This window comes from Balaenoptera musculus, chromosome 10, assembly GCF_009873245.2.
Source record: "Balaenoptera musculus isolate JJ_BM4_2016_0621 chromosome 10, mBalMus1.pri.v3, whole genome shotgun sequence".
Taxonomy (NCBI): Eukaryota; Metazoa; Chordata; class Mammalia; order Artiodactyla; family Balaenopteridae; genus Balaenoptera; species Balaenoptera musculus.
This window is the reverse complement of record NC_045794.1, coordinates 23,098,441-23,122,856: the sequence shown is the minus strand read 5'-3', so window position 1 is coordinate 23,122,856 and position 24,416 is coordinate 23,098,441. Positions and strand designations below refer to the sequence as shown.

Below are 24,416 nucleotides of genomic sequence, written 5' to 3'. Positions count from 1 at the left end.
CACAAAGTAGTGTGCGCATCAGGACCCAGGGAAAGGAGCAGTGACCCGAGAGGAGGCTGAACCAGACCTACCTGGTAGTGTTGGAGGGTCTCCTGCAGAGGCGGGGTGTGGCTCTGTCTCACGGTGAGGACAAGGACACTGGCAGCAGAAGTTCTGGGAAGTACTCCTTGGCGTGAGCCCTCCCAGAGTCCGCCATTAGTCCCACCAAAGAGCCCGGGTAGGCTCCAGTATTGGGTTGCCTCAGGCCAAACAACCAGCAGGGAGGCAACCCAGCCCCACCCATCAGCAGTCAAGCAGATTAAAGTTTAACTGAGATCTGCCCACCAGAGCAACAGCCAGCTCTACCAACCACCAGTCCCTCCCATCAGGAAACTTGCACAAGCCTCTTAGATAGCCTCATCCACCAGAGGGCAGACGGCAGAAGCAAGAAGAACTACAGTCCTGCAGCCTGTGGATCAAAAACCATATTCACAGAAAGACAGACAAGATGAAAAGGCAGACGGCTATGTACCACATGAAGGAACAAGATAAAACACCAGAAAAACAACTAAATGAAGTGGAGATAGGCAACCTTCCAGAAAAACAATTCAGAATAATGATAGTGAACATGATCCAGGACCTCGGAAAAAGAATGGAGGCAAAGATCAAGAAGATGCAAGAAATGTCTAGGGGCTCCCCTGGTGGCGCAGTGGTTAAGAATCCACCTGCCAAGGCAGGTGACACAGGTTCGAGCCCTGGTCCAGGAAGATCCCACATGCCGCGGAGCACCTAAGCCTGTGTGCCACAACTACTGAGCCTGCGCACTAGAGCCTGAAGCCACAACTACTGAGCCCACGTGCTGCAACTACTGAAGCCCGCGTGCCTAGAGCCCGTGCTCCACAACAAGAGAAGCCACCGCATTGAGAAGCCTGCACGCCGCAATTAAGAATAGCCCAGCTCGATGCAACTAGAGAAAGCCCGTGCACAGCAACGAAGACCCAACGCAGCCAAAAATAAATATATAAAATAAATTTGTAATAATAATTAAAAAAAAAGAAATGTTTAACAAAGACCTAGAAGAATTAAAGAACAAACAAACAGAGAAAAACAATACAATAACTGAAATGAAAAATACACTAGAAGGAGTCAATAGCAGAATAACTGAGGCAGAAGAATGGGTAAGTGACCTGGAAGACAGAATGGTGGAATTCACTGCTGCCAAACAGAATAAAGAAAAAAGAATGAAAAGAAATGAAGAGAGCCTAAGAGACCTCTGGGACAACATTAAACGCAACAACATTTGCATTATAGGGGTCCAAGAAGGAGAAGAGAGAGAGAAAGGACCCGAGGAAATATTTGAAGAGATTATAGTCGAAAACCTCCCTAACATGGGAAAGGAAATAGCCACCCAAGTCCAGGAAGTGCAGCGAGTCCCACACAGGATAAATGCAAGGAGAAACACGCTGCGACACAGTAATCAAATCGGCAAAAGTTAAAGAAAAAGAAAAATTATTGAAAGCAGCAAGGGAAAAATGACAAAAAACATACAAGGGAACTCCCATAAGGTTAACAGCTGATTTCTCAGCAGAAACTCTACAAGTCAGAAGGGAGTGGCATGATATACTTAAAGTGATGAAAGGGAAGAACCTACAACCAAGATTACTCTACCGGGCAAGGATCTCATTCAGAGTCAATGGAGAAATCAAAAGCTTTACAGACAAGCAAAAACTAAGAGAATTCAGCACCACCAAACAAGCTCTAAAACAAACACTAAAGGAACTTCCCTAAGTGGGAAACACAAGAGAAGAAAAGGACCTACAAAAACAAACCCAAAACAATTAAGAAAATGGTCATAGTAACATACATATCGATAATTACCTTAAACGTGAATGGATTCAATGCTCCAACCAAAAGACACAGGCTTGCTGAATGGATACAAAAACAAGACCCATACATATGCTGTCTACAAGAGACCCACTTCAGACCTAGGGACACATTCAGACTGAAAGTGAGGGCATGGAAAAAGATATTCCATGCAAATGGAAATCAAAAGAAAGCTGGAGTAGCAATACTCATATCAGATAAAATAGACTTTAAAATAAAGAATGCTATAAGAGACAAGGAAGGACACTACATAATGATCAAGGGATCAATCCAAGAAGAAGATATAACAATTATAAATATATATGCACCCAACATAGGAGCACCTCAATACATAAGGCAACTACTAACAGCTATAAAAGAGGAAATCGACAGTAACACAATAACAGTGGGGGACTTTAACACCTCACTTACACCAATGGGCAGATCATCCAAAATGAAAATAAATAAGGAAACAGAAGCTTTAAATGACACAATAGACCAGATAGATTTAATTGGTATTTATAGGACATTCCATCCAAAAACAGCAGATTACACTTTCTTCTCAAGTGCTGATGGAACATTCTCCAGGATAGATCACATCTTGGGTCACAAATCAAGCCTCAGTAAATTTAAAAATTGAAATCATATCAAGCATCTTTTCTGACCACAACACTATGAGATTAGAAATGAATTACAGGGAAAAAAACGTGAAAAACACAAACACATGGAGGCTAAACAATACGTTACTAAATAACCAAGAGATCACTGAAGAAATCAAAGAGGAAATCAAAAAATACCTAGAGACAAATGACAATGAAAACACGACAATCCAAAACCTATGGGATGTGGCAAAAGCAGTTCTAAGAGGGAAGTTTATAGCTATACAAGCCTACGTCTAGAAACAAGAAAAATCTCAAACACACAATCTAACCTTACATGTAAAGGAACAACAGAAAGAAAAACAAACAAAACCCAAAGTTAGCAGAAGAAATCATAAAGATCAGAGCAGAAATAAATGAAATAGAAACAAAGAAAACCATAGCAAAGATCAATAAAACTAAAAGTTGGTTCTTTGAGAAGATAAACAAAATTGATAAGCCATTAGCCAGACTCATCAAGAAAAAGAGGGAGAGGACTCAAATCAATAAAATCAGAAATGAAAAAGGAGAAGTTACAACAGACACCGCAGAAATACAAAGCATCCTAAGAGAGTACTACAAGCAACTCTATGTCAACAAAATGGACAACCTGGAAGAAATGGACAAGTTCTTAGAAAGGTATAACCTTCCAAGACTGAACCAGGAAGAAAAGGAAAATATGAACAGACCAATCACAAGTAATGAAATTGAAAATGTGATTAAAAATCATCCAACAAACAAAAGTCCAGGACCAGATGGCTTCACAGGTGAATTCTATCAAACATTTAGAGAAGAGCTAACACCCATCCTTCTCAAACTCTTCCAAAAAATTGCAGAGGAAGGAACACTCCCAAACTCATTCTATGAGGCCACCATCACCCTGATACCAAAACCAGACAAAGATACTACAAGGAAAGAAAATTATAGACCAATATCACTGATGAATATAGATGTAAAAATCCTCAACAAAATACTAGCAAACAGAATCCAACAACACATTAAAAGGATCATACACCATGATCAAGTGGGATTTATCCCAGGGATGCAAGGATTCTTCAATATACACAAATCAATCAATGTGATACACCATATTAACAAATTGAAGAATAAAAACCATATGATCATCTCAATAGATGCAGAAAAAGCTTTTGACAAAATTCAACACCCATTTATGATAAAAACCCTCCTGAAAGTGGGCATACAGGGAAACTACCTCAACATAATAAAGGCCATACACGACAAACCCACAGCAAACATCATTCTCAATGGTGAAAAACTGAAAGCATTTCCTCTAAGATCAGGAACAAGTCAAGGATGTCCACTCTCACCACTATTATTCAACATAGTTTTGGAAGTCTTAGCCACGGCAATCAGAGAAGAAAAAGAAATAAAAGGAATACAAATTGGAAAAAAAGAAGTAACGCTGTCACTGTTTGCAGGTGACATGATACTATACATAGAGAATCCTAAAAATGCCACCAGAAAACTACTAGAGCTAATCAATGAATTTGGTAAAGTTGCAGGATACAAAATTAATGCACAGAAATCTCTTGCATTCCTATACACTAATGATGAAAAATCTGAAAGAGAAATTATGGAAACACTCCCATTTACTATTGCAACAAAAAGAATAAAATACCTAGGAATAAACCTACCTAGGGAACAAAAGACCTGTATGCAGAAAGCCATAAGACACTGATGAAAGAAATTAAAGATGATACCAACAGATGGAGAGATATAACATGTTCTTGGATTGGAAGAATCAATATTGTGAAAATGACTATACTACCCAAAGCAATCTACAGATTCAATGCAATCCCTATCAAATTACCAATGGCATTTTTTACAGAACTAGAACAAATCATCTTAAAAGTTGTATGGAGACACAAAAGACCCCGAATAGCCAAAGCAGTCTTGAGGGAAAAAAAAACGGAGCTGGAGGAATCAGACTCCCTGACTTCAGACTATACTACAAAGCCACAGTAATCAAGACAATATGGTACTGGCACAAAAACAGAAACATAGATCAATGGAACGAGATAGAAAGCCCAGAGATAAACCCATGCACCTATGGTCAACTAATCTATGATGAAGGAGGCAAAGATATACAATGGAGAAAAGACAGTCTCTTCAATAAGTGGTGCTGGGAAAACTGGACAGCTACATGTAAAAGAATGAAATTAGAACACTCCCTGACACCATACAGAAAAGTAAACTCAAAATGGATTAAAGGGGCTTCCCTGGTGGTGCAGTGGTTGAGAATCCGCCTGCCAATGCAGGGGACATGGGTTCGAGCCCTGGTCTGGGAAGATACCACATGCCATGGAGCAACTGGGCCCGTGAGCCACAATTGCTGAGCCTGCGCATCTGGAGCCTGTGCTCCACAACAAGAGAGGCCGCGATAGTGAGAGGCCCGCGCACCACGATGAAGAGTGGCCCCCGCTTGCCACAACTAGAGAAAGCCCTCGCACAGAAACGAAGACACAACACAGCCATAAATAAATAAATTAATTAATTAAAAAAAATGGATTAAAGACCTAAATATAAGACTGGACACTATATAACTCTTAGAGGAAAACGTAGGAAGAACACTCTTTGACATAAATCACAGCAAGATCTTTTTTGATCCACCTCCTAGAGTAATGGAAATACAAACAAAAATAAACAAATGGGACCTAATGAAACTTCAAAGCTTTTGCACAGCAAAGGAAACCATAAACAAGATACAAAGACAACCCTCAGAATGGGAGAAAATATTTGCAAACGAATCAATGGACAAAGGATTAATTTCCAAAATATATAAACAGCGCATGCAGCTCAATATTAAAAAAACAAACAACCCAATGCAAAAATGGGCAGAAGAGCTAAATAGACATTTCTCCAAAGAAGACATACAGATGGACCACAGGCACATGAAAAGCTGCTGAACATCCCTAATTATTAGAGAAATGCAAATCAAAACCACAATGAGGTATCACCTCACACCAGTTAGAATGGGCAGCATCAGAAAATCTACAAACAACAAATACTGGAGAGGGTGTGGAGAAAAGGGAACCCTCTTGCACTGTTGGTGGGAATGTAAACTGATACAGCCACTATGGAGAACAGTATGGAGATTCTTTTAAAAAGTAAAGATAGAATTACCATATGACCCAGCAATCCCACTACCGGGCATATACCCAGAGAAAATCATAATTCAAAAAGACACATGCACCCCAATGTTCATTGCTGCACTATTTACAATAGCCAGGACATGGAAGCAACCTAAATGCCCATTGACAGACAAATGGATAAAGAAGATGTGGTACATACATACAATGGAATATTACTCAGCCATAAAAAGGAATGAAATTGGGTCATTTGTTGAGGCATGGATGGATGTAGAGACTGTCATACAGAGTGAAGTAAGTCAGAAAGAGAAAAACAAATATCATATATTAACGCATATATGTGGAACCTAGAAAAATGGTACAGATGAACTGGTTTGCAGGGCAGAAATAGAGACACAGATGTAGAGAACAAACGTATGGACACCAAGGGGGGAAAGCGGCAGGGGGGTGGGGGTGGTGGTGTGAAGAATTGGGAGATTGGGATTGACATATATACACTGATGTGGATAAAATTGATGACTAATAAGAACCTGCTGTATAAAAAAATAAATAAAATAAAAATCAAAAATTCAAAAAAAGAAAATCCTCTCATCCCAACAATTCTTTAGACTTTTACCTAAATACTGGGGTCATGGGTCTCAATCCTCACAAACTAATTATTTACAATCAGCTCCACAGGGTAGATTCATGTGCAATCGACTCCATGATTTTAAAAAGAGAAAAACAAACAAAAACAACCCAAACACTGCCTTAATCCACAGGGTATCTTCAAAATCCTTTATGAAATTTTTCTTCCACAAGTTGCCAGCTGGGTCTCTCAATTTGGTGTCTTGCTGGCTTAGTTTGAATTCTCACAGACGCTGATCCTGAGACAAGGATTTGAGTATAAGAAGTGTATTTGAGAGGTGCTCCCAGGGAACTCTGGCAGGGAAGTGAGACAGGGAAGACAGAGAAGCTAATAATAGATACATTTTTCAACAAGTCCCCACTTTTGGAAACTAAAGCTTAACCTATTGGGGCATTCTGGGAAAAAAATGTAGAACAAGAACCGCAGTTATGCAGCTTGAACGGCCTCAAGGAGAAGAGAGCAAGAATATTTATCCATCAGCTCCCCTCAGTCAGTGGATGAGGGACCCTCTGGGGAGCACTGACTCCCCAGCACTGGAGGTCCGCCCCTTGCTGGTACAGGCAGAACTGTCTCTAAGGACCAGAGAAAGAGGTCAAGCAGAGAGTCACGAGTATTGGACTCTGGAAGCCAAGGGGCATGACAGGATGCCACATCTTGTTGCACAAGAAGCCCATGGATTACTGATTATCTTACCAAGATAAATTTAAGAAATACCTAAGACACTTGGTAACAATCATCCATCCTTATCAGCGTTTGATTTCACAAGTGGAGATACATGAACAATCTTAACCTCATTTTAAAAGCCGTTTCAAAATTTGAATCCATGGCATTTATGTTAGAATCATGGTAGAAATCATGTTTTTAATGCCAATCATGTTTTTAAAAAACTTTTTATTATGGAAAATCTCAAATATTCACAAAATCACAGAGAATAATATAATGAAGCCCCACTTGAGCAACTCATAGCCAATCTTGAGAAATGGCCTTTCCATAAATCTTAATTTTTATTTTTTTTGGTTGTGCTGGGTCTTAGCTGTGGCTGGCAGCCTCCTTAGTTGCGGCTCGCCGGCTCTTTAGTTGTAGCACGTGAACTCTTAGTTGCGGCATGTGTGTGGGATCTAGTTCCTTGACCACAGATCGAACCTAGGCCCCCTGCATTGGGAGTGCAGAGCCTTAACCACTGCGTCACCAGGGAAGCCCCTTAAATTTATTTTCAATTAGCATTAAAAGGGCTGCTTTCTAGTCTCTCTTCTTTTAAATTTAAATATAACGAAGGCAAAAGTAGGAAACAAAAAATAAGTGATTGCCAGGGCTAGTTTGGGGGAGAGATGAATAGACAGAGCACAGAGGATTTTTAGGGCAGTGAAAATACTCTGTATGATAGTATAACGATGGATGTATGTAATTATACATTTGTCCAAACCCACAGAATGTACACCACCAAGAGTGAACCCTAAGGTAAACTAATGGACTTTGGGTGATTGTGATGTGTCAATGTAGGTTTCATCCTTGTTTTAAAAAATATATATGGCATTCTGGGTGGGAGATGTTGATAATAGGGGAAGCTATACATGTGTGAGGGCAAGGGGTACATGGGAAATCTCTGTACCTCTCGATTTTGTTGTAAACCTAAAACTGCTCTAAAAAATCGTCTTAAGCAATAATTTAAAATTTTAAATGGAATTGGCATGTCCTGGTAAAAGGGAAGAAAAACACCTTTACTAACTACAGGCTTTCTTCATTAATAGGGAGTGGTCTTAAAACATAGTGAATTCCATTGGCTAATTAGTATTGGAAAAAACAATGTAGTAGCAACTCTATGCAAAAGATAATCATTTCACTTGACAGACACTGCCTTTGGTTAAAGTAAAATACAAAACTGTCTCATGAGTGGGAAACCATCCATGTGGCCAATCAGGGTTACATTCTGCAGTTACCTCATCGGGGCCCAGGCATCTGTCTATACGTCTGTCTACGTACACTGCTCCCCAACTTCCAACTCTTCCACTGTGGGGACTGGCCCTGCTGACGGTTAACACAAGCCCTCATCACCTCTTAGGCCAAATCGACCTCATGCCTTTGGCACAGAGCTTTGGAGTATTAAGTGAATACCTGGTCAAGTACTTGAGCAGATTAAAAAGTCCTCTTTGAAAACATACTTGGCTCTAACTGCAGGCATCTGTGTGGCCCAGCTTGGCGTGGGGATGAGCATCTGTGTGTGGGCGGGGGTACATTCCCACAACAGGAGCCGACCCCCTTGCTGTGTGTCTGCTGCAGAAATCATCTAGAATGGATCTCTCCCATTAATAACCTTTGGCATCTAGGAAGCTACTCTAATAGGCGGCATGGCATAGTGGAAAGAAGACAGATTTTAAAGCCAGATTCCTGATTCTGCCACTTTCTATGTGACTTCAGACAAGTTACAAAACCTTTTTCGGCTTCTGGTTTTTCTCATTTGCAAGACTGGGATGGTTTGCACAGGATTGTTATGAAAATTAAATTAGGTACTTATGCAAAGTGCTTGGCATACAGATTTTAGATACATACGGATTCTCTTTCTTGCCCTTTTATTTTCCCTCTCTTCTTTCTGAGCCACAAATAACAGCTTACACATAGTGAGCACTTACTAGGAGCCAAGCACTGCCTTAGCTACATGTAATCCTAACCACACTCCCGTGAGGTGCTATTAGTCGAGCCATTGTATCAGTCTGCTCGGGCTGCTATACAAAATACCACAGACTGGTGGCTTAAACAATAGGAATTTATTTTCTCAAAGTTCTGGGGGCTAGAGGTCCATGATCAAGGTGTTGGAAGGCTTGGTTTCCCCTGAGGCCTCTCTCACTGCATCCTCAGGTGGCCTCCTCTGCGTGTATGCACCCCTGGTATCTTCTCCTGACAGATACCAGTCACACCGGATTAGGGCCCCACTCTTATGACCTCCCTTAGCCTTTATTACCTCTTTAAAGGCCCTGTCTCCAAATACAGTCACATTGGGAATAAGGCCTTCTACATGTGGATTTAGGGGAAACACAATTCAGTCCACCCACCCATTTTCCATATATTGAGAGGAACTTGCCTAACGTCGCACAGTTGTTAAGCAGCAGACCTGACATTAGAACTTTATTGAATTCAGAGCCCAGGCCCTGTCCACTCTGTCCTAAAGCCTGTCCACCAGCATGGCTATTGTGAAACAGGGCCTAGTATAAGAACCTGGGACAATGGAGGGACTTACAGATATTTCAGTTTCTTTAATGCATCACAGAATTCAACTATAAATTAGCTCCAATTGACCATTTACCAGATATCCTTGAAATATCTGTATTTTCCCAGCAGGATTATCAATATTTATTTCAAAGGAAAGAAACTTTCCCTGCCTCTCTTATACATCTCTAAAACTTATAATTTAAAAAACAATCCTTTTAGAAACCACATGGAAGGACTAAAGTTTGATTATTACATTCTTCAAGAATGCTGCTTGGATTCTTTTTTTTTTTAACCTATGACTATACACATGTGTTTTTGCTTAAGATTCAGTATTTACAAGACTGCTTTGGAATGCTATCACAGTACCATGTAGTTTCACAGAAGATATCTCACTTTCCTTTTGGTATCTTTACAAAGGGTTAAAAGGCCAGACACAGAAAGCATTATACCTCTAAGATTATTATTAGTGACTGACTGTATATATTCAGTCATGTGCTGTCCTAGAATCTGACAAAAAACGAAATGAAAACTCTAAGGTAAAAGAAAGAATGAGCCCAGACAAGGTAGAGTCCTACCACCGATTTGTGACTCGTAGTTCCGTATTTCAAGACAAACTGTAAAATGCCAACTTAATAAACATACATTTATTTTCAGCAAGGCCAAGATTCCTTTGGTTTCTACTGCAGAGCCTTTTCAGATTTACTTATTGGAATTCTGGTAGAGAAAAATGATCCAAGCTGTTTCCCATCCTAGTCAGCTGGGGCCCGCATAACAAAGCACTACAGGCTGAGTGGCTTAAATGACAGAAGTTTATTTCCTCACAGTTCTGGAGGCTGGAGCTCCGAGATCAGGAGGGCAGCATAGCTGAGTTCTGGTGGGGACTCTCATCCTAGCTCGCAGACAGCTCCCATCTTGCTGTGTGCTCACAGACAGCAAACTCTCTGGGGTCTCCTCTTAGAAGGAAGGCCTCACCCTCATGACCTCACCTAAACGTAATTATCTCCCAAAGGTCCCATCTCCAAATCCTACCACACTGGACTTCAACATATGGATTTTAGGGGACATAATTCAGTCCATGGTATTTGCTCAAAATGTCTTGGGGGAAAAAAATCTCAAAATGTGTTTAAATTGCTTCTTTGGTGAAAGAAAAACACTATAATGTAGACAAATTCACTGGATTCTTAATTGTTCTTGTAGACTGAAGAGCAATGATGTGGTCAGTGAATCAGGAACAAAGGGCGAGAGGACGGTCACTTGTGCCTTCAGTAAATGTTTCAGTGCCTACTGTGTGCCAGGCATCATGGAAAGAGACATGAAGCTCTCAGTTCAGTGTGGGAGGCAAACAAAAAAATAATAATGATTTCGATACAGTGTGGAAAGGGCCGTGATATAAGAGATGCTCAGGACTATTAATGGATCAGCAAAAGCGGGTACTGGGGACTCAAGCCAACCAGCAAGGGGAGGGTGTCAGGGAAGATTTCCTGGAAGGAGGTGTTGCCTGTGCTTTAATGGTCCAGGATGTGCCAATGGGCTTGCATTCTCCATTCCTTCCAGCAGGATGCCCTGGTGCTGCTGTTGGCATCCTGTTTTGGAGATCTGAGTCTGGGAAGCCTCCAGGGCCACAGGCTTGACAGGCACCAATCTTTTCTTCCATACTGGGCACTTGTCAATTCAGGATTAAACCTTCATTATGGTGGAGAAGCACATCACCAAGCTGTCCTCTTAAATCTTTCATATCTCCACGGATCATCCTGTAGTCTTCCTTATTCGGGGACAGATCTTTTGAAATGTTTCTGTGAGGTTCTCCTAGCTGGTCTACATGTCTTGACCTTCCTGTGGTCTTAATATGAAGTCCTAAGGGGGGCAGACCCAGGGTGTCTGATTTAGTACTTCGTAAGTTACTGCGGCGATGGCCATGGTCACTTGGCTCCCACTGGACCTCATATAACATGAAAACAGTCTTTCTCACTATCAGGTGAGGGGTCTACTAAAAGTATAGAGATGTTCCTAGGCGTATCCTGTGACTCATCTATTACTTCTCTAATCTCTAAAGCAATGGCCTTCAAACATTATTTTGCATGCTATAAAAAAACTGTAAGCACCCTTCATGTGTATATATTATATACATCTACTTTTATACTAATATATTATGTGTATTATCAACACAAAACTAAAATTTTAAATACAAGAGAAAAAGAGGAAAAACAAGGTTTTAAGAACAAATTAGTGGTAAAACTTTTCTGTTCTTTAAAAATTATAATGCATATTATTTAATGCATCAATATGATGAATTATGCCTTATTATTGTTTAAAACCATGTTTTAACACACTGTGAAACAGTGATTTGAGATCTGATTCTAAATCTAATGTCTTATTCTATTTTCTTTATCTTTATAGCACTAATCACTCAGCAAGGTTTTTGTTTTGTTCACTGCTCTGGCCCTAGAGTATAGAACAGGGTTTGGCCCATAGTGTGTACTTAATAAACATTTATTGAAAAAAATTCTTTTTGACCATGATACTGTATAATGGTGTGTTGTTGTACATCCCTTCCCTACTCCAATGACCCCATGTTGGTAGCTTGAAATTAGCCATACTGTGACAATTTACACCACAGAAATTGGCAAAGCTACAAATTGGGGCTTGATTTATTGTTTTTTTTCCTGCCTATGAAAGCAATGGACAAAATGTTAATAATGAAGATTTAACTTAAAAGTGCATTGTGTCTATAGTTGTTATATAGTGAATAGCACCAAAAAATTGAGTAAATAATCTTCCAGTATTAAAAAACTACTATTTCAGCAAAGTCACTCATATCATTAAAAAAATGAGTAAAGTTCTAACAATATGTCTTCATGGTTTCACTTTTATCTTTTTTTTTAAATTTTTATTTATTTATTTATTTATTTTTGGCTGCATTGGGTCTTCGTTGCTGTGTGCAGGCTTTCTCTAGTTGCGGCGAGCAGGGGCTACTCTTTTGTTGCGGTACATGGGCTTCTCATTGCAGTGGCTTCTCTTGTTGCAGAGCATGGGTTCTAGTCGCGTGGGCTTCAGTAGTTGTGGCGCGCGGGCTCTAGAGCGCAGGCTCAGTAGTTGTGGCGCACGGGCTTAGTTGCTCCACGGCATGTGGGATCTTCCCGGACCAGGGCTTGAACCCGTGTCCCCTGCATTGGCAGGCGGATTCTTAACCACTGTGCCACCAGGGAAGTCCACTTTTATCTTTTTTAATTGAAGTATAGCCAAATTTCACCAACTAATATTACTATTTAGAATTACTTCCTTTTAGAATTTTTTCTATAGTTGTTTTATAGTAATTGAAATCATAGTGTATACTCTGCATTATTTGCATATCGTGATAACTTTACAGTGTTATTCCAAATTCCTTATAAATGATTCTAATGGTTGCATAATATACCATCATGTAGCTGTGTCATAGCTACTTAACCACTCTTATATTGTTGGAATCTATGTTTGTTTTTATTTTTTCACCATCATAAATATGTATTGTGCTTTTATCTATATGTATAAAACTTTATCTACTGGTTATTTCTTTTCATCTTGCAGTTATTTCTTCTTTTTTAATTAGAATATAGTTGATTTACAATGTTGTGTTAGTTTTAGGTGTACAGCAAAGTGATATATATATATATTTTTTTTTTTTTCAGATTCTTTTCCCTTATAGGTCATTACAAAATACTGAGTATAGTTCCCAGCTCTATACAGTAGGTCCTGTTGTTTATCTGTTTTATATATCGTAGTGTGTATCTGTTAATCCCAAACTCCTAATTTATCCCCGCCCCACTTCCCCTTTGGTAACCATAAGTTTGTTTTCTATGCCTGTGGGTCGCTCTCTGTTTTGGACATAGATTCTTTTGTATCATTTCTTTTCAGATTCCACATATAAGTGATATCATATGATATTGGTCTTTGTCTGGCTTACTTCACTTAGTGTGATAATCTCTAGGTCCATCCATGTTGCTGCAAATGGCATTATGTCATTCCTTTTTATGGCTGAGTAATATTCCATTGTATATATGTACCACATCTTCTTTATCCATTCATCCGTCCATAGACATTTAGGTTGCTTCCATGTCTTGGCTATTGTAAACAGTGCTGCTATGAACACAGGGGTGCATGTATCTTTTTGAAATATCATTTTCTCCAGATATATGCCCAGGAGTGGGATCCCTGGATCATATGGTAACTCTATTTTTAGTTTTTTAAACTAAACTTTTATCTTACTTATTAATGTAAAGGAAAATATGAACCAACATCCATATCAGAACTCTACTCAGAGAGCTGGTTGTTAAACACTGCCCAGCACACCATTGTCCCAGCCCCTGTGGACCCCCAGATCTGGCCCCAGCTTCCTCTCTTCCTAATGCCATCTTCCACATCTAGGATGCAGTCACACTGGTCTTTGTTGAGCTCCCAGATACCAGGTTCTTCCTACCTCCAGGTCTCTATACTCATCTTTCTGTCGGGAATTTCTTCCCATAGATTTTTGCACAGCTGACGCCTTCTCATCATTCTGGTCTCAGCTCAAATGTCCCCTAAGAGAGGCCTTCTCTGAGTACTGTAAAGTAACTCCTTCTTCCTAGTCCCTATCCTCATTATCTCATTTTATTGACTTCATTGCACTTTCCTAAAATATTTAATAATTTATATGTTAATTGACTGCTTCCTGTCCCAGTAATAGGAAGTTCACTAGAGCCATGATTTGTCTGCCTGTTTCCAGTGTGTATTTTGCATTTGATACAGTGCCCGGCACACAGTAGGTACTCAATGAATAACTGACTGACCAAAATCTATTTAATTAGACTATTATGTCAGGCAATGATCTCAGGCTTATTTCTATCACTGTTCCGTAAGCATAGCCAATATGTAGTAATCTTGTTGGAAACAAGATTGTGATAGAAGCTGTGGGAAAATGCAAGTGGAGGAGGACTCTACACCCACAGAACTTCAGCACCAGTCTCGGCAATGCTGCCCAGGGCACCCCCTCTTCCTCTGCTCTTTCTTGCCCTTTCCTCCTCTTGTGTTCCCAAAGAATCTCATACTTGACACAAGAGTTTAAAGCAGTGGTTCTCAAAAAGAATAGAGAGGTTGCAACCTATGCGGTTGCAAGGTTTAGAAACAAAGAGTAAGACGCTAGGCCAGGGGGCAGAGGGTGAGATCAGGTTTTACAGAAGTAAAATGGTTATCCTGGATACTAGCCATGCACCACAGCAAAGAGATGACTGAAATATTAGTACCAAATAAGTCCATGTGGAAACTCTTTTCTTCACAGAAGGAGAGAGAAATTAATCTGGTAGTCTTTAAAACACATACAAAACTTGATAATGTTAGCCTCTACTCAATTTATAACTTGCATCAAACACCACAGAGATTTCAGCCATGTTAAGGTAGTTGCGTTGGCTGCCAAGGTTTTCTCTCATATGGACTGCTGTGTAGGTTAGGTGATTCACTTCTGGTTGGATCTACTTAACACGGTCTTGGTTCACCAGAACCAGAATTATTCAGATAAATAAATGCTTTTGGCCTCAATTATTTGCCTTGACCATTCAGCTTATTATTTTTTCTTGTATAGAAACTATTTAGGACATTTAATTTTATATCCATGCCTCAAATCACTTGACATTTCAAAAGGACAATACCTTTCTTCTTTGAGTTGATTAAGCATTCGTGCTCTTCTTTAACAGAGATTTTACAACTCTTGATTCGACAGAAAAAGGATCGTCTTGAGCCAGAATACACACAACTCCTTCTGGTGTGGAAATTACTGTGAGCTTGCAAACCAGCTTTCATAGTGCAAAGAGGTAAGAGAATAGGTAGAAAATAATATTTTCAAATAATTTTGAAATCTATCTCCTAACATTTTCTGGTCATCTATTACTTGAGAAATGGTTATTGACATCATTATACAGTAAACCCCAAAGTGAAACATACCAAAAAAATGTATTTGTCAAGCAATCGCATTTTGATAACTTATAATCACTTGAAATTTATCTTTATATTTTTCCCCAGGGGGGCAGATAGTAAAGATAATTTAAATGAAATAAAAATTAAATGAAAAAAACCTTAACTAAAACAGTAATCAGTAGCACAAAGCATTATTATTTTTACATTATAAATAATTATTAGGCAATAAGCATTTTCAGAGAAGAGAAGTATTTCTGGAGAAGATAAAGAATATGTATACTTCTCAAACACAATTATACAAGGTCTTTCACATTGAGTAGACCTAACTAACACATTTAAGAAAGAGAATGATTGTCCCTCAGCATACAACTAAATAATAAAAAAAACTCCAGCAATTTTTTTATCCCAAATGATACTTTCTTATAAAGATTTTATTAGCATATGAAAAATAGAGAATATGAAGTAATCACATTTTCCCCAAAGCATCTTCAGATGAATGTATTTGTTTCTATATACGTGTACAAATACATGAATTCTCTATGTAGTTATATTGTTTTTTTAAACTGAGGTTGATGATTATAAAGTTTACTAAATAATTCTCCTCTTGATAAAACCATAATTAGCTAATGTTTTCAAAACACTCTACAGCTGTACTCTGAAGTAATAATTACATTTACATAAAATGGTAAGAATGCTGAAATGAGTACTTACTTTCGGCATCTATTAGCTTCTCTCTTGGTGAAATGTCAGAGGAGGAAAGTTGTTCCTTTACTTCGGCAACATCTTTTGGATGTAAGAAGTCAAATAAGCTTTGTCCAGTCAAACTAGCCTATTTATAAGGTAGATGTTCATTGAAAATCAGTATCATGTCATTCCTACCTTTCCTCATACAGACATAGGATACTCTTTCTTTGGTTTAAAGTGGCTTTTTCTTAAGCTCAGGTACATTTACTGTACTGGGTGGCCTTAGCTTGGTCAGTGTTAAAAACAGTGATACGTGTAGACAGAAAAAAATACATGCACACACACCCGTAACTGGATATACACACAAAACCACATACACACACCTAATAACTAACATTCTATTTATTCTTGTTACTCTTGGTAACATCCCCAATTCACATGTTACTTCAAGGCCTATTATTATTTACTTTAAACTTTAACCATTAGTAAAAGAGATTATATTACAGTATAATATAGAAGTCAGAGAATACCTGTGATTTTTATGGTGTAACTCAAATTTACCATACTGTTTACAAATAATTACCATACTGTTGATAACTCAAATCCAACCTGGAATACGTCTCATTTGGCATTCCACTTCTCCCCACATGCACAGCATTCCTCAGCCCATGACTTCGCTTGCATGGTCTCATCACCTGGAATTCATTACCTCTTCTCTATAAACTCAGTTCCCTGGCTGATCCAGCCAATTGCCTTTTACTCCCTGAATTCCAAGATTCCTTCTCCCAACCTGAAATGTCTTCCTCCCTTTCTCTGCTCATCTTAAAGCCTAGGAGACATTCTACCTCACATGTGAAGCCCACAGTGATCACCCCTCTTCTGAACTCCTTTATCACCCAAGCAGACATTCCTATAGAAGGTAAAAAAATGGACCAGCTCGTCCAAGTGGCCTTGAGTGCTTGGCGGTTAGATATCGCTATCAAAAACAAAACAAAACAAAACAAAAGAAAAAAAAACTAGCAATCTGATTTATACATCAGTCTATTGTGTGATTGGCTAAGATAAGTCTATACCCAGAACTGCTTCAGAGCAAATCAGTTTTTTTTTTTAATTGAAGTACAGTTGATTTACAATGTTGTGCCAATCTCTGCTGTTATAGACAAATCAGATTTCTGAAGCTGAAAAGCTGAAGACCAGACCCTGTACCATGGGGATCCCAAAGTCCTCCTGAGCAGTCAGTGAGTCTCTTGAATGGTCTCTGAAATGCAAAGTCAGTGTCCAGTGGGACTGGCCTCCATGTTACTAATTTGGAACTTAAGAGCTACCTTGAATTGTCAAGTATCTTGGTGTGTATGTATGTGTGTGATGTTCTCTATTTCCAGTTAGAAGACAGAAAAATCAAGTCTTGCCCTGCTTTTGTGTCCCCACCTATAACCAGCTGCATGATTCATTTGGTTTTCACTCCCTTTGTATGTAGGTTCATAATATCTTTTTCTGTTATTTAACTCATTATCTATGAATGCCTTCTATCTCTCCAAATTTTCAAGTTTGGGGGGAATATAGGCTGAGATTAATGGGAGTTATTTAAGATTAAAGCTGGGGGTTATCTTATTTCTATATTATTTATTATATCTTTATATATTATTATTATTTTTTTACAATGGTGTGTTAGTTTCTGCTTTATAACAAAGTGAATCAGCTATACATATACATATATCCCCATATCTCCTCCCTCTTGCGTCTCCCTCCCACCCTCCCTATCCCACCCCTCTAGGTGGTCACAAAGCACCGAGCTGATCTCCCTGTGCTATGCGGCTGCTTCCCACTAGCTATTTTACATTTGGTAGTGTATATATATCCATGCCACTCTCCCACTTTGTCCCAGCTTATCCTTCCCCCTCCCAGTGTCCTCAAGTCCATTCTGTAGTAGGTCTGCATCTTTATTCCCGTCCTGCCCCTAGGTTCTTCATGACCATTTTTTTTTTTAAAGATTCCATATATATGTGTTAGCATACGGTATTTTTTTTTCTCTTTCTGACTTACTTCACTCTGTATGACAGACTCTAGGTCCATCCACCTCAGTAAAAATAACTCAATTTCATTTCTTTTTATGGCTGAGTAATATTACATTGTATATATGTGCCACATCTTCTTTATCCATTCATCTGTCGATGGACACTTAGGTTACTTCCATGTCCTCGCTATTGTAAATAGAGCTATATATATTATTTTATTATGTATTATATTATTCTATTTCTATTTTAAAGGAGACCACAGGTGCTAGTTTATTCACTCTGTTGGTTTCAGTGCTATAGTTTTTGAGTAACTAGTTTAAATTAAATGGTGTTCAGTAACGAGGCAAATCAATCACACCACTAATTAAATGAAAGATGTATTTCAGAGTTTGTTGCCAGAGCCTAGATCAAAAACTGTTTTGCAGTGCGTGTAACTTAATAAATAATAATGCTGTGTCTTGGAGGAAACAGAGAAGGGTGACTAATATTTTTCAGACACTCAAATATGATATCGTATTTAGTGCTTACATCCTGAGAGACGGGTATAATCATAATTTCCACTTTTTACATAGGAGGAAGCTGAGGTTCAGGAAAATGAAATAACTTGCTGAAGGAAGTGAACACTCCTGTCAATAACAAAAATTCATACTTTTTCCACACATCTTCCCATCTCTCTTAGTTCTAACTTAGCAGAAGCCAATCCCACAGCCCAATGGGAAGAAAGAGTTCAGAAAAAGAGCTTCAAGATATGTTTTTTTTTTACAAAATAAACATAGTGGGACTTCCCTGGTGATCCAGTGGTAAAGAATCGCCTTCCAATGCAGGGGACACGGGTTCGATCCCTGGCTGGGGAACTAAGATTCCACATGCCATGGGGCAACTAAGCCCGCATGCCGCAACTACTGAGTTCGTGCGTCTCAACTAGAGAGTCCGCGTGCCTCAAACTAGAGCCCATGCACCGCAACTAGAGAGAAGCCCGTATGCCGCAACAAAGAGCCCATGCGCCACAACAAAGAGCCCACACCACAACGAAAGATCCCGCATGCCTCAACTAAGACCCGACACAGCCACCCCCCCCAAAAAAATTTTTTTTAAAAATTAATAAACATAGTAAGAAAATATCCTCAGTTTTGGATACCTGATCATAATTAAGTATTTTGGAGACTGATTTAGAAATGAAGAGAATTTTTCCTCTTTCGCATCCAACCACAAATAGGAAGCCTTCTGCAGTCTAGGATTTAAAAATACAAAGTGAATATTTTAAAAGATATCTTCTGTCTCTCTCATACACATACATTCAGATTTTGAGGAAATTATTGTAGCCATAAAACTAGTAGAGTGGTCATAAGAGCTAGTAAAATTAATTTTAAGAAATTTTCTCAGTACATAAAAAGACTGATAAAATCAAATTGAACCCCAGTCTAAAGTAATGTTTTTGACTTGGAAAGTCCAGGCATGGAATATCTAGTTGAGATATTTCAAAATATAAAAATTACCTATGTCGAATTCTATACTCATACAGAAACTCTGTAAAGATATCAAAACATCAATAACGGTTGCCTGTGGATGCACTGAAACGGAAGGACTGTGCAGATTGGGATGAAGGAAGCATCAGGAATACTATATTTGGATTCAGCTGTTCAAATAAAAAAGGGGCTCTTTAAAAATTTAAAAGGAAAACGGACAAATGTGTATCAAAAATCTTTCTATTTAATCATACTAAGGCATAAAGCCTAGTAGTAATAGCACAAGATCAAGACATGTATTACCTCCCGGGAGCAGGATAAGCCAATGACATGGTCATATTTTCCACGTCAAATAAACCTGTAGACCAGTGAATTTGAAACCCAGGCATGCACATGAAATGATGAGGACAGAAATGGCAAAGCATCGACTAATAACTCATTCAGTAAGCAGTGGCTGGCTCATCTGCAGAGAACGGGAACCTGAAGGAACTGAGTACAAGGTAGATGGCCTTGAAGGAGGTGCCAATAGTGGGGAATAGAGCCTACGGTGTGGGAAGTGAGTGCATCAGGCAGTGTAAGGAGCTTAGCATTAAAGACAAGCTATGCTGTCTCCTTTGGAAAGTGCCTATCCTCTGCCTCTACATTCATTAGCCCAAACTAATAAGACATATTTACTTGCATAACTTAAATTTTTATCTTAAAGGAAATTCGGTATAATACAGAGTCCTGTATGTTTAGAACAGGAATTTTTAGAACTAAAAATCTTCCTCCCATTCAAACAAAAATGAAAGGACAGGGGCTTCCCTGGTGGCGCAGTGGTTGGGAGTCTGCCTGCCAATGCAGGGGACATGGGTTCGAGCCCTGGTCTGGGAAGATCCCACATGCCGTGGAGCAACTGGGCCCGTGAGCCACAACTACTGAGCCTGTGCGTCTGGAGCCTGTGCTCCGCAACAAGAGAGGCCGCGACAGTGAGAGGCCCATGCACTGCGATGAAGAGTGGTCCCCGCTCGCCGCAACTAGAGAAAGCCCTCGCACAGAAACGAAGACCGAACACAGCCATAAATAAATTAATTAATAAAAAAAAAAAAAAAAAAAAAAAAGGACAAATACAACTTAGACAAACATATCCCTTAACTTACCTTAAGAATTAAGTGTCTGAGCTCATTATCCTGAATGAATGAAGGTCTGTAATTATTTCCTGCATAAGAACTTGTCATACCTGAAAATAAAGAAGTCAAATAGTTATTAAAAATAGAGATGGAGGGACTTCCCTGGTGGCACAGTGGTTAAGAATCCACCTGCCAATGCAGGGGACATGGGTTCGAGCCCTGGTCCAGGAAGATTCCACATGCCGCGGAGCAACTAAGCCCGTGCACCACAACTACTGAGCCTGCGCTCTAGAGCCTGCGAGCCACAACTACTGAGCCCCTGAGCCACAACTACTGAGCCCGCGTGCCACAACTACAGAAGCCCGCGTGCCTAGAGCCCGTGCTCCGCAACAAGGGAAGCCACCACAATGAGAAGCCGGCGCACCACAACAGAGAGTAGCCCCCGCTCACCCCAACTAGAGAAAGCCCACGTGCAGCAACGAAGACCCAACGGAGCCAAAAATATAAATAAATAAATAAATAAAATAGAGTATTTCTTTAAAAAAAATAGAGATGGAAATGTAGTAAATGCTCAGTGAACATTAGCAATGCTGCTGTTGCTATTGGTGACAACGATGATGATGGTATTTTCTCTTTTAGCACACTCTAAGACCTCTTCTGTAATCATTCTCTTTCTTCGTTATTACTAGATTGAAATGTCCTGCTTTCAGACTGTAAATTCTTAGAACTACTTATTCCATTGTACTCAAATGTGCAGACAGTAAGAGCTGTATATTGAAAAGTAATAAAGTGCAATATATTCTCTATAACATTATAATAACATGCAACAATATTCATGACTCTGGTTATTTTTATAATTTCTTAGCTTATTAAAACTGATCATATGAATTACCCTGAATAGAGAGATTCTGGAATTCTAAGCAAATTTTACGGATTCATAAGATTTCCCATATGACCCTTTAAAGATCATATGGAGACTTCTGATAATACAAAAAATGTATAAAATATAAATGAAATAATTCACTTTAAGCCCTTAGCACAGAGATTACTGTATTAAAAGGAAAGTGTCTAAAGAAACCAGAAGAGCTGGGAAAATGATAAGTAATGATCATGTCAAAGCTAGGTAAAATTTGACCTGAGAGAAGTAAGGGAAGAACTAAAAGTACGTTTGTCTGGAGGGCATCCACCAACCTTGACAGGGAAAGCCCTTCATGGCCACAAGGGGGCGCAGGGGACAGTTCATCAAGCCAAGGTGTGCTGTCCCCAGATAACCTCCAAGCAAGGGTGATTCAAAAGTAAATCACATTTCCCTCCCTTACACTTCCCAACCTCCCTAACCCTAAACCCCTCCTTCTAGGCACTGCAAGGAAAGATGCTTTTGCAAAAGAAAGGTAGGGTAACACTCTGAGACATGTTAACCATTAATTGGTCCTTGGATGAATGTATAGCCGAAACTCACCAACTACCTAAGTGGTGGGGAAAAAAACAAAACCAGAAAATCACACACACTCATGGAGTGATTTGGTAAAGTCTTCTCAGACTGGCAGCACCCCTAAAAGGCCTGGCATAAGCAAACGAAATCTCTTTTGGAATCTACCTTCTAGGTAGCCCTCAAAGAATTCCCCCAAATGACTTCTTGTTATTATTAGTAGTAGCCTGGTAGGAGGGAGTTGAGAATAAATGAGGAAACATGATCACTGACTTCTGTTATAAAGTTTATCACCGTCATTAAGAAATGACAGTATGACAATGATCATTATAATGATAAGGATAATATGATCAATATGACAATAACAATTCTTCCTCCTGCCCTCTGACCACCACCCCCAGCATCAAGAAACCCTGTGCTCTTTCTCTGATATCTGTCTTAGGACAAACATCATATGATAGCACTTGTATGTGGAATCTAAAAAAATGATACAAATAACAGAAACAGTATTTACAAAACAGAAACAGACTCACAGACATAGACTCAAACTTGTGGTTACCAAAGGGGAAAGGTGTTGGAGGAGGGATAAATTAGGAGTTTGGGATTAATGGATACAAAATAAACAACAAGGACCTACTGTATATGTATAGCTCAATATATACTTTGCTGTACACCTGAAACTAACACAACATTGTAAATCAACTAAACTGCAGTAAAAGAAAGCACAATAATGAAAAAAAGAGACACACTGTGCTCACCCTTTACACTCATCCTTTACTCTTAACAACAACCCTGTGAGGCAATGCATTATCCCTGTTTCACAGCTGTGGGAGTTGAGGATTAGAATGTGAAATAACTTAAGTCCCATGGCAATTAAGGCAGGGAGCCAGGATTCGAACCCAGGTTTGCCTCCAGGACCCACGCGTGCATTATTGGCTCCCAGGTATTCAGACCCACGCGGGTTCTTGGAAAGTGCCTGTTGCTGCAGAAGAAGGCTTACTCCAAACGTGGTCTGCAAACCACTGTCATCATCACACTGTGGTGAGATGAGCACAGAAATTAAGAATACACATTGAGACACTTTTATGGAAACGTAACACTGTTGTGGCATTCCAGCCCATGAGCGTTTTTCCACTAATTAATTGTACCGTATTTTACAATGGATGGGGGTGGGGAACACTTGCTCTTCCCCCAGACAGTGTGCAAAGCACTGCTGCAGAGTGTAGAGAAAAAAATCATTTCACCATCCACTGTCTTCAAAGTAATTACGTGTGGACCATCCACGTGCAGCCTTCTCATGATCTGGCATCTGGGCATTTGTGGATCGAGTTGGGGTACACTCTGGCTAGGGCACTGGAATGCAGCCCCAGCTGCTTTAAGTCATCTCATCCGTGGGTAGCACTGGCTAAGGATCTGGTCAGGATGTGTGATGCGTACATGACCACCTCGCTTCAGCTTAGAAGGGCCAATGGTGAAATCTACGCTCTGTTCCAAAGAATCCCTTCTGGATTTAGGCGGCGTCTCCTCCCTACTGAGCTGCCCCTGCCCCTCGTCCCACGCACACTTCCACGTAACATTTATCATACTGGGTGTTAATGATCTCCTCTGGGGTCTGTCTCCCTTGTCCACCATGAACCCCTCCAGCACAGAGATCTTGCCTCCTTCATTTTCCTAACCCCAGCACAGGACAGGAACCAAGCTGATGCTCATTTCATGTCTGCTGAATTAGTTGACTGATTCATGGCTTTTCCCTTAGGTCCTCCTCTGCCAGGACGCTGTGAATGTGAAAACTGTTGGGTAATTTTAGGGTTGCAAGCAAATGACCTCGGTTGAGCCTGCTAAAAGATTTAAGGGAAGTGTTGCATACAACTTATGCAAGACCCAGTTGTGGGTAAAAGAGAATCTTCTTTCACAACAGACTCTTATGAACCAAAGACCTCCTATCACACTCCCAAAAGGAAGCCTGCCAGGCAGTGCCCCAACAGCTGGGCTGCTCTCTGCATGGCACTGAAGGGATCAAGGGCTGAACTTGCTCTTCCCCACCGCCTGCACTCCAGATCTGCACGCGCTCAGCTGATCAGAGTGTGTAAGTCATTTTTCTACCATCTGTGGAGATCTAAGGGGGGTGATTTAAAGTACAACTTGCACAACTTACTACTGAATAGCTGTCTCTAGTTTTACTTCCTAATTTGCCGATGCCCCCTCCTCCTCCAATCCGAACAGCTTTGCCAGGATTTTTTGTCTCGTTATGAAGTAAGATCCTCTTTGTCTGGGCTCCAGTTTGCACCTGGAGCCCAGGGGACACTGGTCTCCTCTAAGCCACTTTAACTTGACTTGGCAAAGTCTCTTTGTTCAGACCACAGAACTTC

At 39.8% G+C, this 24,416-nt stretch overlaps 1 protein-coding gene across 3 annotated transcripts in view; it reads right to left on the bottom strand.

Annotated features, from left to right (window-relative positions):
* ARNTL2 (aryl hydrocarbon receptor nuclear translocator like 2) overlaps positions 1-24,416 on the bottom strand; it is a 95,383-nt gene that overhangs the window by 13,962 nt on the left and 57,005 nt on the right. For all 3 annotated transcript variants that reach the window (XR_005021525.1, XM_036866267.1, XM_036866268.1), the window contains exons 4-7: positions 20,649-20,728; positions 19,182-19,274; positions 16,056-16,173; positions 15,080-15,223 (exon numbers count right to left, since the gene is read on the bottom strand). Coding sequence is in view for 2 of the 3 variants with exons in the window: in XM_036866267.1 (XP_036722162.1) it covers positions 15,080-15,223; positions 16,056-16,173; positions 19,182-19,274; positions 20,649-20,728 (435 nt within the window). In the remaining variant the exon portion in view is untranslated. The remainder of the gene's footprint in view (positions 1-15,079; positions 15,224-16,055; positions 16,174-19,181; positions 19,275-20,648; positions 20,729-24,416) is intronic.